General features: G+C 36.2%; 1 protein-coding gene across 4 annotated transcripts; it reads right to left on the bottom strand.

The window, feature by feature from the left end:
* Window positions 1–4014: 4014 nt before the first annotated feature.
* On the bottom strand, window positions 4015–11056 carry LOC116720072 (uncharacterized). Of its 4 annotated transcripts, none has more exons than XM_032563096.1 (5): window positions 10606–11056; window positions 10426–10501; window positions 10209–10253; window positions 9320–9649; window positions 4015–8456 (listed from the first exon to the last, which is right to left on the bottom strand). In XM_032563096.1, exons 2-5 carry the CDS (start codon window positions 10478–10480, stop codon window positions 8044–8046), a joined length of 843 nt encoding a protein of 280 aa, XP_032418987.1. In that variant the 5' UTR covers window positions 10481–10501; window positions 10606–11056; the 3' UTR covers window positions 4015–8043. The 4 variants fall into 4 exon arrangements, with proteins under 4 accessions (XP_032418987.1, XP_032418986.1, XP_032418989.1 ...); XM_032563095.1 differs by having other exon boundaries at window positions 10623–11053; XM_032563098.1 differs by lacking the exon at window positions 10209–10253 and having other exon boundaries at window positions 10606–11046.
* Between the last annotated feature and the right edge of the window lie 4977 nt (window positions 11057–16033).

The raw sequence follows: 16033 nt of genomic DNA, 5'->3' as shown, positions 1-16033 counted from the left end.
TAAGTCTATGATGTGTTTTAATAGTGAAAGCAAACTTTGCAGAGACAATCCTTGAAATTTGGGAATTGAGCTTCAATACAGCTTCACAGTTTAGCATCCATCCATCCGTCCGTCCGTCCATCCATCTAGTGTAAGTTTCTTCCATTTTATTGTGGTCTTCGTTGGTTTCCTTTTACTGTATGTGTCTCTGGCTTTGCTTTTGATAATATCCAAATGTCTTATCAGTAAACTATCAGCATGGCTCCCCTTTCATTTTCATGCTGGGATTTTATGACAAACTGGTGGTTTTAGGTTTCTGTGAATCACAAGCTTTGTTATCTAGGCTATTTTAAAAATTACCAAGACAGTAAACTAGTTTACTCTCACTGAATTTATCTTACATGGGTTCTAATTACAGACATTTCTGTTAAATAAACAGCAAACAAATCATGAAATAGATATTTAACTGTATATGTCACATCAAACAGAACTCAAGATGCAGGCTATGTAAAGATTTAATAGCTCTACATTTAAACAGTCCAACATATAATTGGTGGGTGTAATACACTTGTAGCAAGAGCACATGGGAAATGCACAAGGTACAGAGTGGCTGGAATAATTTACAAAAAAATAAGTTTCTTGAATTAGTGTTTACTAAAGACAGTTATAAATACAATTGGTTTCAGAATTATTTACCCACCCTGATTATAATCACACAAAACTTTTAATATTTCTATTAAAATATTGAATGAAACATAATGAAAAAAATTTCTACTTGTGCTGCTTCCAAAATCAATAAAGACTAAATCTACTGTTGTTGTCAGGTGGAAATGCACAGCAAACAGCAAAATGTGCTGCCAATACATTAATGATGCAACTTCAAAAGCAACAAACACAAAAAACAAATCTATCCTTTATGGCCCTTTTCACATCCTTTGCACTTTGTAGTTCAGACTCAAGAAGAAGGTTTACGTATGGCCAAGAGGCAAAATCAATTCCAGAGAAATCGTGCTGCAAAGGCCCTGATATAATTTAGAAAATAAAACATTTCAAATTTATTTCATTATCAGATTTGCAGTGTGTTCAGAATATCATGAAGCATTTATGATCAAGATCTGCAGACTAGTAACAGAAACCTGGAAACTTTAAATGTGTTATTATGCACTTTCAACATCAAAGCCTAAATATTACATGCACATTGAGGGGTATCCGTTTAATCTCTGTCTTCCTCTCCACACACTCTATCTTTCTGAAGAAACTTGGATGTGACCTTGTGCTGTGGCACGTGGGCTCTAAGCCCTGGGCATCACCTTACTAGACTGCCAAATGCCATCCTCACGTTTCATTGCGTAAAAGGAGCGAAAATGTTATGGATGGAAAGTCAGCTCCCATACGCCCTCAAAAACAAGAATACCCTTTTTTGAGTTGTCATTCCTGAAAATCGTTCCATAGAATATGTCTTCACCAGACGTAACTCCGTCCAGTTGTACTATTTTGTTACCAAACCATGGCACACAGAATGCTGTAATTGTTGTAGATCACCTTTTATCTCACAGAGGCAATGTTTTTCACTGACCCAAAACATTTGTGAATAGACCAAATCAGCCCTGAGATAATCTTTCTTTTTATTAGCATGTACATCTGCAGCTTCTCCTTATGTAACTTTACATGTCAATACTCACTGAGGTGAAAGCAGACAAAGTTTTCTCACTGAGATGTTCGTGTATGGATTTCATAAAGCTGTTATATAAAGTATTTTAGGAGTGTGCATTCACACGGAACACTATGAAATGATTGAGCTTAATGATTGAAATGATTCTTCTTCCTTCCAAGCTACAAAAAAATATTCAAAAGAGAATAATACAATTATGTTTGAACTTAAAACAGCCAGTAATACTCCCTGATTAGCTATATCGATATAGATAAGAGTTGATTATGGCATTAATTATATTCACTATATTTAAAAATCATTCCATATGAATACGCTGATCAGGCATACCATTATGTCCATGGATTGGTGATGTGAATACTGCTGATTATTTCTTCATTGCATCAGGTAGAGTGTGGTACATACAGTAGGCAGCCAGGGGACATTGTGTCTTCAATTGGCCAGGCATGAAGATTTGAGTAAGTGTGATAAGCGCTAAATTGTAACTGCTAGATGACTGAGTCACATCTCAAAAACTGCAGTTCTTGTGGTGTGTTTGCTGGGGTCAATACCCATTAACAGTCGTTCATGGAAGAAGCAATAATGAAACTGAGACAAGGTCAAAGGTGGCCAAGGTTCATTCATGCAGGTCAGGAGCAAATACTGTTCCAACAGATTATCTTCTGTAGCTCAGATTACTGAAAAAGATCAAATGTACACCCTGCAGTTTTTACAAATCAATCATGATCAACAAAATGGAACTTTTTGACAAAAAAATATACAAAGGAAAAACTCTTTCATGTCAAAGTGAAAACTAATTTCTTCAAAATAATGCCAAATAAACATGTGCAACATAAAATAAGTGACTCCATAAATACTCATCTCATTTGACTAACTAACCTAATTCAACAGAGGTCCAGTGAGTTGCTAGTAGTCCTTACAATGAGAGGCATTAAAATCACCTAAGTGCAGTGAGCGCTTCTCAAGTGACCGTAGTGTAAAGACACCTGTACCTGAAAGGTCCATCCTCTGGTTAATCAGTATTTACCAGTGTTCTTTTGTTCTTCATGCTACCATTACAGCATGAAGACAAAAGAACACTCCAAGTAAATCAGAGAAAATGTTACTGAAATGTGTAAGTCAGAGGATGGATTCAAAAAGTCTCTATGGTACTAAATATGCCCTGGAGTTCAGTTAAATCGTCAAGAACTGGAAGGAATATGCCCAATGTGTAAATCTGCCTACATCAGGCTGTCCTCACAAACTAAGTGACAGTGCAAGGAGACTAGTGACACCAGTAACTACGCTGAAGGAGTGACAGGCTTCAGTCGTTAAGACGGGAGAGACTCACACCAATCACCATCCATAAGGAGCTGAGAGAGGTCCAGGGCTGTGTTGGCAGCAAACAGAGACAGACTCACTAAAGGGCAGGTGATTGGTGTACGTTTTTCTTATTCTCCATTAATTTGTGTAATTTTACCCTTTGATTTAGAAACTACTGTATGTTCCTCACTTTGGATTTTCTATACATTTAGAAGCTGCTCAGGGAAATCAACATGTGTGCATAGTTCCTGTTATGGATTTACACCACTACTAAACAAGTAATTTTTTACCAACAAAACACTCCACATGTTGCCAGGTAACAACAGATTTTCCAAGGTGAATACTGGTTCTAGATTCAAAATCTCATCATCCAGCATTGTTTCAAATAAAATATGCGTATTGTGTGTGGGTAGGTTGTTCAGTAGATGTATGCTTTTAAGTAGAAAAGTCTACAGAAACTATTACTATTAACAGTGAACACTATAGACTTCAGAGGTTGGGACAATTAATCCAGATTTAACTCACATTTGCACTAATGTTTGGTAAAAGGCTATGAGTGTTTCACATAAATCTCTTTGGTTTGTTGACATAAACTGGCTTTTATCTCTGTGATTCACTTCTGTTGTCCCTCCACTCTTTTCTTCTGTTGCATCCTTCCATCCCTGCTCACTGTTTTCATCGTTCATGGCTCTTATCTTCGTTTTGATACATTTGGTTCCCCCTTCCGCTGTTCATCTGTATGTACCCTACTGAGGCCACTCACCTGAACCTCAACCAGCCCGCTGTCAGGGTGATAAGGTAAACCTTGCTGGAAGGAGATAACACCCCACTGGGATATTTGGTTGTACACAGACACACAAGTGCACACACGCAAACACGAATTAAGTCGGGGCAGACGGTAAAAAGCCTCTCAGTTGCCATAGGAACTTGACCAGAAGCCTAGCATACACTCCTATCATCGTAAACTGACCTAACAACCCCCACTGTGTACACTGGCCAGATGAGGTGCTTACAGGAGAAACCTCAAACACAGGGATGAGGAATCAAAGTTGCAGGGTGCCTTATAATAATATAGGTTTCTTTTTATTAGATTACAAATGACAAATCCTTAAAGTTCAGGAACAGAAATTTTCACCTTCACCACCAGCAACTCTAGCTGCACAAAGTTAAGAAATAGTGCAGTAAAAACCAAAGACTATAAACTGATAAATATCTATACTTGAATCCATGTTTTTGTGTTGTAAAATTATTCCTGCCATATAAGAAATAAAATTGTTACATATCAAAACGGTGCTTTAAACTTGTCAACAAAACGTGAACATCTTGTACCCAAGATGATAATTCTCAGCCTGCAGCTACAAAAACTGTCTCATGGCTAGCTTGTTCCATCTGGTGGTCACAGGTGAATGCTACAGTTCTATGCAATATTTAAAACTGAAAAATATACATACATGCACAATTATTTTGGTCAGTTTTTGATTAAAAACAAGCAATTCATTTGATTTTGTTCATGAAAAAATTAAAATTCAAAGTAACACAAAAGAAAGAATGACTGCTTTCACAACAAAAGAAATATCTAAAATTAGGGACGTATAAAAAACACTGCAAGCAAACAAATTTATTAACATTCAAAATGTTTATATTTACCAAGTTAAGCTAAAATATAAGGCGAAAGATGATAATAGATTAAGATTTGGGAGCTGAAACAGTCAGCTCTGTTTTTAGGAGCCATACAAAAAGAGAAGAACTTCTCATTAGTGTTGCCAGAATACTTTATTTCTGCATGGCCTCAGTGAAAGGAAGCACACTTATCCACAGATAATCGGTCAGTCTTTTATTTGTGCCAGCTAAGAAAGAGACTGTGAAAATATTTTTCCAAGGACGATGTCTATCACCTCACGCCATGAGTCCATCTCTAGTTGGTTTTTCCTCACATTGTAAGTAAGTTCCGCTAATGCTAAACATGAATAGGAATTTACAAAATTGATATGAAATTTGTCTATCATTTCACTCAGGCACTGTAAGAAAAAAAATACTGATGCAACTTATATTGTGAAACATTTCAGGAAAGCATCAGCAGATTTAAAATTGAAAAACCCTTTTAAAGGCTGATTGATTTTGACCCACAGCAAAATGTTATACACGTTTTCTTAAAGCTAATTCAAGATTTATTTAAGGATCAAATTATGTTTCACACATCTTTCACACATTTTTTACTTTACAATTAACAATGTTTAGAATATGGCTTTATCGATTATTGATTATCTCCCTAAGTTTGAATGACATTTTAAGCCACAAAATATGATACAGTTTGGCATCCAGTGGTATAAAGTTATTTAGGAGAAAATAAAACAGAACTAATTTCTCATGTCTTCAGAAGTAAGAATCACAGCAGTTACACACATTATTTAGGTAAAACTAAAAAAATATATGCAAAATAAAAAAATAACAATCAGAAAACATGCAACATAATTTTTTTTTTTTTATTACAAGATTAAGTAATTTATTCTTGATTAAATTCCCTCTTTGCACAAATTAAGCCCAGAAATCAAAAACATATCTGGTTGGATATTGGTGGTTGGATATTGATGAAATTTGTTTAGAAATAAAAAATGACTTTCAAAGTGAAAGTCATTTTTAAACCATTAGGAGATCTGGGTTCAAACTCAACATTAGTTTGTATGTTAGGTCTGTATGAGGAGGCATCTGTGCACCTTGCACTGGTAAAAGTCACCTTGAAGTATTTCTTCACAGTGACTCTGAGCTGCTCTACAGTCTTGCCATATCCAATGTGTGTGACTAATCTGGCCTTTAAAAGCTCAATCTTTACCTTTATTCAGTGACATCACCGGCAGAGAGCTATCATGACTTGACCAAGGAGCACTGAGGCGTTGGAAAATAAGAGCTTTTACCCTGAAGCTACATTTGTCTCATGATGAAGGCCTATTAAAAATTTTATTTTAAAGTAAAGTAAGTACATTTGCAAATAGATATAAAACGATCCTATTTATCAATATCAATTCATATCAAATTCTCCATCATTCAAATGCTCTCTTAAATTTCTTCAAACCAAATAAGTATAAGACCTGGCATGTGATTCTTTGGGAATCTTGAAAAGCATTTAAATTGTGGGTCTACTTGCAGTTCACCCACTACAGCTGCACTAATGTGATTGGCCACTTAGTTGTGTTTTGTTTTTTCAGTTCTAACAAGGAATTTTACAATATTTTCCAAGAGTACTAAACAATGTTTCCTTGCTACTTTTGTATCAGCCAGGATAATAATATAATTTTAGTTTGGACACTGTATATTACAATCATTATTCATGTTGATTTGTGGTCTAGCAAAGAAAATCAGGCTGTTGGAGAAATATTAGACCATACAAGGGCAAAAATCATGTACAGCAGCACTATGTTTAAATGTATATATTTACTGTCAGTTTTATTTAACCAATATTTTTTTATATAATCAGTTCAGTTTAAAATGATCAGTGCCAATTGGATCAAATATCAAAATCAAATACCTTCAGCTTTGCAAATACGAAATATTTTTTACTTAATTCAGTTTATTCATTTTTTGCTATTTCACAACAAATGTCATGTCAAGGCATTTTACGAAAAGTCATCTCATGTTAACCACACATACATTCCAATTGATCCCAGCTATCAAACAGTGCATCATCACTTCACTATTCAACTGCGTTAGTTTAAAATTCAAATTAAAAAGGAAACTAATTAGCTATAACAGAGACTTGTGACAAACTGTTTTAGGTTTGATTAGTGGATTTCAATGAGTATACTACTCAGTAGAACTACTTATAAGTCCAAAAATGTTTCCTTTGTAACCACTGGTTCATCAGTGTAGCATAGTCTGCTGGTGAGTTAATCAAAAATATAAATAAATAGGGAAATTATGTTACTAATAATTTTTTAATGTCTATATTGTTACTGGAATGTAATTTGGTGAACAATACGAAATCACACATGAACCTATGATGACTGCAATGCTCAAGTATGCACTAGTTTTTCATAAATGAAACACCAATTTCTATTGTTTTAATTTGATGCTACAAATTATTGGACCACCAGATGGCAGCATCGTTCTACATACCACAAACAGGTCGGATTAATTACATTGCATGTGTCCTCCTAATAAGTATTTTATCCTCTATGTCTGTCCGTCTGAGAGTGACATATAGTTGAGTCAATCACCCACATTATTATTACCTCAGCATATGCAATGCAATGCATATTATTAAAATGATACATGATCTGAAGACTTACAGTGCAGGAAATAAGTATTTGATATGCCACAGATTTCTTTGATCTTTAGACATCTCTTTGGTCTTGCCCATGGTGGAGAGGTTGGGGTCTGATTGAGACCCCAACCTCAAAGTGAACATTTGTCATTTATACAGGTAACAAGTCCTAACAGGTGTAATTAATGCAGGTAATGAATGGACCATAGGAGGGTTTTTTAAAGATGAACTAACAGATTTGTGAAAGCCTGACGTCTTGCTGGTTGGTAATTGATCAAATATCTATCAACCATAGAATGCAATTTTTTCTATATATTTTACATGCTGTTTAAAAAGTTGGGTTGTACCTACAATTAATCACCTTACCTCAGAATTATAGACCTCTACATTTTTAAGCAGGCAAGCTCGAAAAATACTTATTTCCCGCACTGCATGGCTATCAAAACTCATTAGTCTGACATTAATTTAGTTTATAGCAGCCAAACAGTTAAAGTGCGCTTTCTATAGGTGTATTCCAAGTTGTGTGCTGAAAACCAACAAGCCCTGTTCCCTCATCTAAAGCTCTCTAGAAGCCAAGTGCTTTTATAATTTAAAATTATCAGCTTCCTTGTTATCACATTTGAACAGCCTGTAATTTTCTTGTTTACCTGAGCCAAGAATTAAAAGGTAGAATTAGAAATATTCCAGCCTGGCAAGATGACTCACCCATCTGTTTGGTTGCCATAGTTCTTTAATAGATTCTGAGTACCATCTTATTAATGATGGTACAGATTACGAATCATTCACTCTGACGTTTTATCATTCTCCAGAGTGAGTTTTTACTTTGCACTGTTCATTATTTTAACATGGAAATGAGGGTGACTAAAATAGCCAAAGCAATCTTCCCAGCTTGCAGTGATTTCTCTCTGTTTCCTGCACAACGGCTGTACCCTGTAGCACCTTGAACAGCCCGACGTTCATGTTTCTGAACTAAAGTACTTGCAATGTATTTCCCAGAAGTAGAACTTTTCAAAGAACAGTTATATGGCTCGTGTGAACTTCTCTCTGATGTACCGTTTAGGGTCAACCAACTGTGTATGATCATCCAGCCATGGCTATCGATGCTTTTAGTAGTGTGCTGCATCACGGATTCGTCTGAGACGTTACGAGAGTCATGAAACCAGTGCACATCCCCGTCTGGATAGACGTGGTTGAATCTGCAGGATGGACCATGACTCCTTAAAACAGCTTCCACTTTCCCACAGAACTCTAAGGAAAAGAGGAGAAATGTGTTGAAATTACTTTTTCCACATCATATTCTCAAATATTGTGCAAGTTTTTCATATCTCTTGAATTAACACACAATAGTCAATTTATTAGTTACACATGGTTAACAGCATCTTGACTCAAATAAAAGCATCATCCATGACAAGAAGCCAGTGGATTTAGGCATCTACAGTTGTTAAAACATTTTGCCAGAATGGAGAAAAAAGATTTATTATATGTCTAATGGGTATGCTTGTGTTTTAGAAACTCCAAATCTACAGCGATTATCACACACAAACATCTGTTGGGTTCACAGAGAATGATCCAAAAATGAGAAAATATCCAGTCTGTCACAGTTCCAAAAATGAAATCTTGTTGCTGTCAGAGGTCAGGAAAGAACAGCAAGTCCCTCCAGAAATACAACAAGACAACCAGGGGTTAAATAATTACTCGTTAAAACCAAAGTATGATTGCCATAACTGAGCAAACATGGAAGTCCTTAAAGCAAATGAGCTACAAAAGCAGAATACTGAGGCCACAGTTTACACAGCCGCAGGAAAATTGGACAGCAACAGATTGGCAAACCAATCTCTCATCTGGTGGTACTGCTGAATTTGAGACTCATAGTCTTGTTTACTGTGTCCATTCCTTCATGACAACATTGTACACATCTTCTACGGCTACCCACATAACAACTTTACACATTCTCAGTTACTTTTTCACAAAAATTCAAGAAATTTAAAAACAGTGGAAAGAAAACAGAAACTATGACTAAATGCTAAGGTTTATTTAAACATTTACCACAATTGCTTTTAGAAAACAGATAAGGAACATCAGTCCAGAAAAGTTAAAGCATAGACTCTGACCTTGCAGCTGCACCTTTGTGCATTCATTTGCCACTCCTTTGTTGGAGCGCAATTTGCACCTGTATTCTCCGCTCTGCAGAGGCAGCATTCTTTCAAACACCAGGGATAGTCGTCCATCTTCGTACTTGCAGTCGAAGTCACTTTGAAAGTGTCTTTGCAATTTGGTTATTGTTTGTTCACTGTCCACCGAACATAAAGACATGTTGCCATGGGACCACTCCATGTATTTCACCGATAGTCCTTGCTGAGGTGATGATGAGTTGCAGTGAAGGGAAACTGGTTTGCCACACTCTGCGAATATCTTGGGGCTCACCTCCAATTTTACTGAGTCTGCAAGTCAACATGTAGACATTCAGTTAGTAACAAAAAAGTGTGTGTTTCTATGTTGTATATTAGTATGTTAATTATGTTGAGTTATGGAGGAAAGTTTCCTGCTGCTAGTCAAATGCAGTTAATAAATGATCACTGGCAACTGTAACCACTATAAAAGCAGGGATTGTGCAAGTCTGTTAGTGGATCATACTGATGTGAAACCCAGGGTCAAGACTGAAAGACATTTGTGATGACTTTTGAAAAACAATTGCTAATGCCAATAAACTTGGGGAACATTTTGGCCAGTTGTCAATCTCCCCATTTACAACAGGTTCAACTTGAAGAAATTACCAAAAAACGCCAGCTCTATCTGACACTCTACAGGCCATGTTATCATATTAAATGTTTATTATAAGGCAATTTTTATAGATCTTCTTGTGATTGATGCCATCTGTCAGACTCATGGACTCACATTAAACTGGGTCATGCAACAAGATAAGGATACGCAGCAGCAAATCTACAGCAGAACAACTGAAGGGGGAAAGTATCAAACTGTTGCAATGGTCCAGTCAAATACCTGGGCTGAGAGTGACTGAAATGCCACGGCAGGACGGTAAAAGAGCTGTGGATTAACAAATGCCCACAAAGCTATATGAAATATGGGCTGAATGTCCACGACAACAATAAAAAAAATACATAAAGTCATATAAATACAGATGACTTTTTCCTATGACTGCATTCTTTCCAGTTTTAATTAACTCTGGGAAGTCAAGGAGGACAGATCGTACACCTACCTTGCATTGTGAGCGTAAATGCCGGAAAAAGGAAGAGCAAAACTGTGAACTCCATTGTTAACTGTTCCGCATTTCACTGCAACATAGGAAGGTTTAAATTAAAGCTGCTCTCTGTAGACACACACTGAAGTAAATGAAGTTGAACCGTGATTTCAAAACCACATCCTTGATAAGTCTTACACTTGAACAGACCAGACCTGAGGAGGATGTTTTCTTCTCTTCAGTTCTTCTTTTGCTCGTCCCAGAGTTCTTTGTTTCTCCACGCTTTTTATGGACACAAAGTTAATCATTACAAAATCATAAAGAGACGCCTGCCGACTTGACGCTCTGGAGGACGTGAATTGAAACCTTCAAAACAAGGAGATCGCAAATGAAGTGTGTAGGGCTGTACATGTGAGAGAGAGCGACACAGAGAGCATACAGAGAAAAAGTGAGAGACAGCAAGAGAGAGAGAGAGAAAGAGAGAAATCAGAGGCTAAGAGTGAAAAGCCTTTAATCTAGCAGTAAGAAAATGACATAATTAGAGACTTCTATGATTCCTTTGAGATTGTGCTAATTCTTCTGCCAAAAATTTTATGCTGATACTGTAGTTGTTTTTTTTCTCATTATGGCCAAAGGGGAAATGTTGTAATGTATTAAAGAGCCACTTGCACTTTGTGAAGACCTTCATTGTGTCTGCTTCTAAAGTGATGACTCATTTCTGGTAAGTAGTTGTAAATTCCCCCAACACTCCCTCCCAAGCACTAACGCGGACACACACGCTTTGACTTGCTTTTCTTTACTTGGCATAAAAGCAGGAACAGGAAGTTACTTTGTTCACTCATAAATCTAAACTGATTCAAGTTTGTGAGCTTTCCTCCTGGCTGTACATCAAAATGCAAATCTTAAGGCAAATGCAGTGTCGCAACGCAGAGAAAATTTGACAGTAACTGATGCAAACGGATTAAAATCTTTAATGAGATTATAAAAAATCTCTCTATAAGTTGGAGTGAATATATATGTGTGTATATATATATTAAACAATTTCCTTATCACAACAAATGCAAAATGATCTTACAGATCAGCACTGACAACAGGAAAAAAGATGAGGCAATGAGTTTTCTGTTTCCATAAAGGTATTGATCAGGGATTGCATCAGGGCTTTGAAGATGCTGGTAGAAGTAATTGCTCCTAAACCTCTCAGAGATCCATATGAAGCTCAGGCTGTTAGGAAAGAAATCAGCTCTCCTTCAACTGTGACTTAGCAACATAAGTCTGCAGTTTTTGTTTTGTTTTTGGAATAAATCCACTTTGTAACTTTTTACTGTTTTAAACTAGCAATTTATAGCAATCTGTAAAATAGACAGACAGAAAATTGTTATTAGAAACGTGTCTTACTGATTTGCATATTTGAACAATTAAGACCTTCTTTTGTTCTTTTTGGGCATATCGCAGTGAAATGGGAATTAAAGTGCCGTGCAAAAATACCACCCTTTCTAAAAATGTTTCTAGTTTAATCAACCACAAATTATAGTGCATGCTTTTAGGATTTTTTTAATAAACTGAGTAGAAAGGTCAATGGTAAAAGTCTTAAAAGTGTGGCGTGCATTAATATTTAGACCTTTTTACTCCGGTAATCTTAAATGAAATTCAGTGGAACCAACTGATGTTCTACGAAAGTCTCAGACATTTGGCAAAACACTTTATTAAATAAATCATCAATTATCATGAAGACAAACGAATAATTGAGGCAGGTCTCACAGATGGAGACCTGCCTTAATTAGATCACAGATAAACATAAATCCTATTCCTACACTGGACTACATAGGGCCACCCCACTAGTTAGCTCTGGGAGATAAGGAACTCTTAAAGTCAAATTCTACACTTGGCCTTAACCAGGACTTTACATCTGACAAGATAGCTACTTATCGTCATTTTAATTTTTTGCACAGCCGCACTGATTTGACAAAATCCCGACCTCTATGGTTTTGTTATAGAAATCTGGAAAATTAATTCAATGGAGGAATATCTTTTCTCCTCAACCCAGTTTAAAGTGTGGGAGAGTGGTTGTTGTTTTGATATTTCCCACCTCCACATGTTCTGCTACTTGAGCTTTGACATGTCCTTCCATATTTGTTTCACAACTCTTTCAAAGAGACCAACCCTTATTACACCCTTCATTCCTCGCTCTGGAAATTTAATCAAGTAAGTAGAGGAAGGCTGCAATCCATTTTTATTTTTTAGGTAAAGCATCCTGGGTTACAATGAGTTTCTTTGCCAGAATGTGAATGACTCCTTATTCAAATAGCAAAACATTAGCGGGTTAATCATTAAAGTTTTTGTGCTTTATAGTTATATGATAAACTACACTACGGCAGCCCCGGTTATTTTTTTCTTTTGTTCTTTTTCTTTTTTTTTTTTTTTACATATTTGGATGCTTAACATTTAATGAAAATAAATAGTAAAGTTAACTGCAAGATTAAGAAAATGTTATATGAAATATAGCATACAAAATTTTTAATCAGACAAAGAGTGAACAGGTTTAACTTCCACTGGACGTGTGCAAGGAAAACTTTGCTTTAGATATGAAGGCCGGATGAGAGTTTGGCAGAGACAATAGTCACAAAAGCTAGAACTTCTCTAGTGAGTATCTTTGGAAAAAATAGTCTAAAATTGAATTACTTTGACACCAGAAATAGAGCTCACGTTTGGTGTGAACTAAATACAAAATGTCAGTAAAATAACATATTTCCAGCAATGAAAGAGAAATCAGGGAGGACCATGGTTTGGGGATACTTTGCAGCATGTGTCCAATTTTATTGTGTATCACAGGATGCATGAAAAAAGTAAGATCAGTAAATAAAGCAAAGTACTGGGTCCTGCTGCATGACAATGACTTAAAAATACCAGTAAATGTACCTAGGAACAACTGAAAACTGAAGAAAGGAAAGTTTTGAGTCGAGTCAGATCCCAGATCTGGAGCTTTCTGAGATAGTGTAAAGAAAATCTTCAAAAAGACATTTTGTCCATGTCTTTGGTTTACTAAAGATAAAATATGACATTAATGATTTTTTTTAAAAGGATATTTACTGAAGTGTGCTGAATTGTTTTATATGACTGTGTGTTTTGATGGGCAAAACTTTGGAGGCAATGGAAGTAGTGTATGTAAAAGGAGTTGGACACACTATTTAACAAATCAACAGCATTTAATGGACATGTAATAACGGGCATGTTTGCTGTTTTAGGGCGCAGCATACAAGATAAATTTCACAATAATTTTGGCTACCATTGAATAACTGGCAAAAATCCCAAATCGGTGAGTCTCTTGTTAAATCACGTTCTAGCCTGTTACTCTCAAGATCTTTGATGAATACTCCCAAATCAAAAGCAATACCGGAGATTTACCAATTGTGTAACAGTTTTCATAACCGCCTAAAATGTGCAACTTGCACATTTCATTGTTCTAAACTATCTGCATTTGTTGAAATCTAATGTATTTTTACGTGCTGATAAACCACCATAACAGTCACACTGCTTCAGTACAGTATGCTGGGAAAGTATTAACTTTAATACAAGTTGCTAGTAAAGATGCACTCCGGTTCGGTCATATGCCTTCTCCTCACATTTCACAGTGCAATGTGAGTAGAAAGGTTAAAGTTAAAAGTCTTAAAAGTGTGGCATGCATTTATATCTAGCTCCTTTTATTGTGATATTCCTAAATAAAATTCAGTGCAACCAATTGCTATTCTGCGAAGGTCATACGTTTGGCAAAACACATTACAAATCAAAGTAGACAGGTCCCTGATCACAGATGAACATAAATCCTATTCTTAAACTGGACTAAATTGTATGCCACGTCCTAACTTCTCACATTTCACAATGCAAGAAAAAAAAGGATTCTATTTAATTTGAATCCTCAATAAGAAGATTCAAAAACCTCAATAAGAAAACAAACGTTAGACTATGCAACAAATGAAATTATGGCCTGTCCATTTTTTTAGTTGAAAACAACCTGCGTGATAAAACGTTTTGGTCCAGATAACTGACATCTAAAGGTTGCAGGACTGGAGTTTGAGACCAATAGATCCTACACACTGTTTTATAAATGAGATGCCTACACTGGAACTAAGTGCTTCAAATTCTTCTTTCCAGATTAAAGTAAAGTTTGCATTTCTTTTCTAAATCAAAGAGCCTGGAAGAAGAGTGATAAGGTGCAGAATCCATGTTGCATGAAGTCCAATTTGAAGTTTTCATAGTCGGTGATGGTTTGGGGTAACATGTCTTCTGCTGGTGTTGGGCGTCCACCAGGAAAATTTTAGAGCAGGACTTGATACCTGTTTACACTGCCAGAGGTATCAAAATGTGTTTCAATAACCATGTTGTTACTGTGATTGGTCAGCAAACAAGCCTGATTTTTAACCTTGTGGAGAATCTATCGGGTGTTGTGAAAAGAAAAATGAGACCTGACCCGACAATGATCATATTACGCTGCACTGATGCAATAGCTCATGCAAAATTAAATGCTTAGATATCAACATAGTTATCAGTCTGATGTTTCTGTTTATAATATAAGAATATTTTTTTATTCACTCACATATTCTGCTTTTCTTAGATACTGAATTCTGAGTTTTCAATATCTGAATGCAATAATCAAAATAGAAATAAAAGCTTGAAGTGTTTCACTGTAATGAATTCATGTAATGTATCAGTTTCACTTTCTGAAATAAGAGACAAAGAATGTGGAACTTTTTCATTACATTCTAATTTTGAGAAGTTCCTTATCTCCCAATTTTTCCCCCCTGCTCCATTTCAGCTGTTAGATGTTGGAAATGGTTATTTTATGTGCAGCTCTTTTCTCCACTGCATCTCAATAAGATCACGACTCTGCCCAGGACTTCCGATTTCCTAATTCTCAGCCATTTTTCAGGGAATTTACTGGTATGTGTTGCATACCAGTAAATGCGACAATATCTTTTTGCAGATATTGTCGCATTGTCCTTTGGCACCCTCTGATTCACAGAGTATTCAGGTCCTGCCGAACTCGTTCTCTGTTCTGATGTTCAAATAATTCGTTTTATGATCACCTATTCAATAAACCTCATTCCAGGAGTCTATGTTTTTGTCCATGTTATATCTGGCAAACTTCTGCCAGTTCTCTGTGTTTTTTTAGATAGGTTAGGTTTCGTTCTTAGATGCCTCCTATTTACCTGAAACTTGTACAGTCTTGACTGGATCAAAAAGGCAGGGCAAAGTGCTCCTGCATGGAGGCAGCTGCCTTGTGGGGGCTGCTGGTTCTGGGCTGGGATGGGACAGGACCCATCCTCGGAATATACCGGAAAGTTTACACTTTCAATGTGAAGAAGATATAAACGTTCATGGTGCATCACTATTTTGTAAGCAACTGTGTCATTCCAACAGACTGAGTCTGGGTGAGCCTGTGCATATTCTCTTTCTAAATCAGCATGAGCATGTTTAAGCAGGTTAACACAATTGTTCACACTAAAACATCTGAATACAGCTGCTTCTTTTTGCCTCAGTGCTCTAAAGCCTATAACACATTATCTGCCATTATGTCTAAGAGGAAAGGTACATTAATATGAAGAGATGACATTAAATTACATCCTTGTGG

The sequence above is a fragment of the Xiphophorus hellerii genome, chromosome 5, assembly GCF_003331165.1.
Source record: "Xiphophorus hellerii strain 12219 chromosome 5, Xiphophorus_hellerii-4.1, whole genome shotgun sequence".
Taxonomy (NCBI): Eukaryota; Metazoa; Chordata; class Actinopteri; order Cyprinodontiformes; family Poeciliidae; genus Xiphophorus; species Xiphophorus hellerii.
This window is presented reverse-complemented; position numbering and strand designations above follow the sequence as displayed.

What these genes read in the sequence shown, in the direction of transcription:
- LOC116720072 (XM_032563096.1), bottom strand. Translation starts at nt 10,480, where the DNA reads ATGGAGTTCACAGTTTTGCTCTTCCTTTTTCCGGCATTTACGCTCACA. An exon ending in TTCAGTCACTCTCAGCCCAG is followed by an intron (nt 9,650 to 10,208) that starts GTATTTGACTGG and finishes GTTGACTTGCAG; the next exon opens with ACTCAGTAAAATTGGAGGTG. An exon ending in CACAAAGGTGCAGCTGCAAG is followed by an intron (nt 8,457 to 9,319) that starts GTCAGAGTCTAT and finishes TCTTTTCCTTAG; the next exon opens with AGTTCTGTGGGAAAGTGGAA.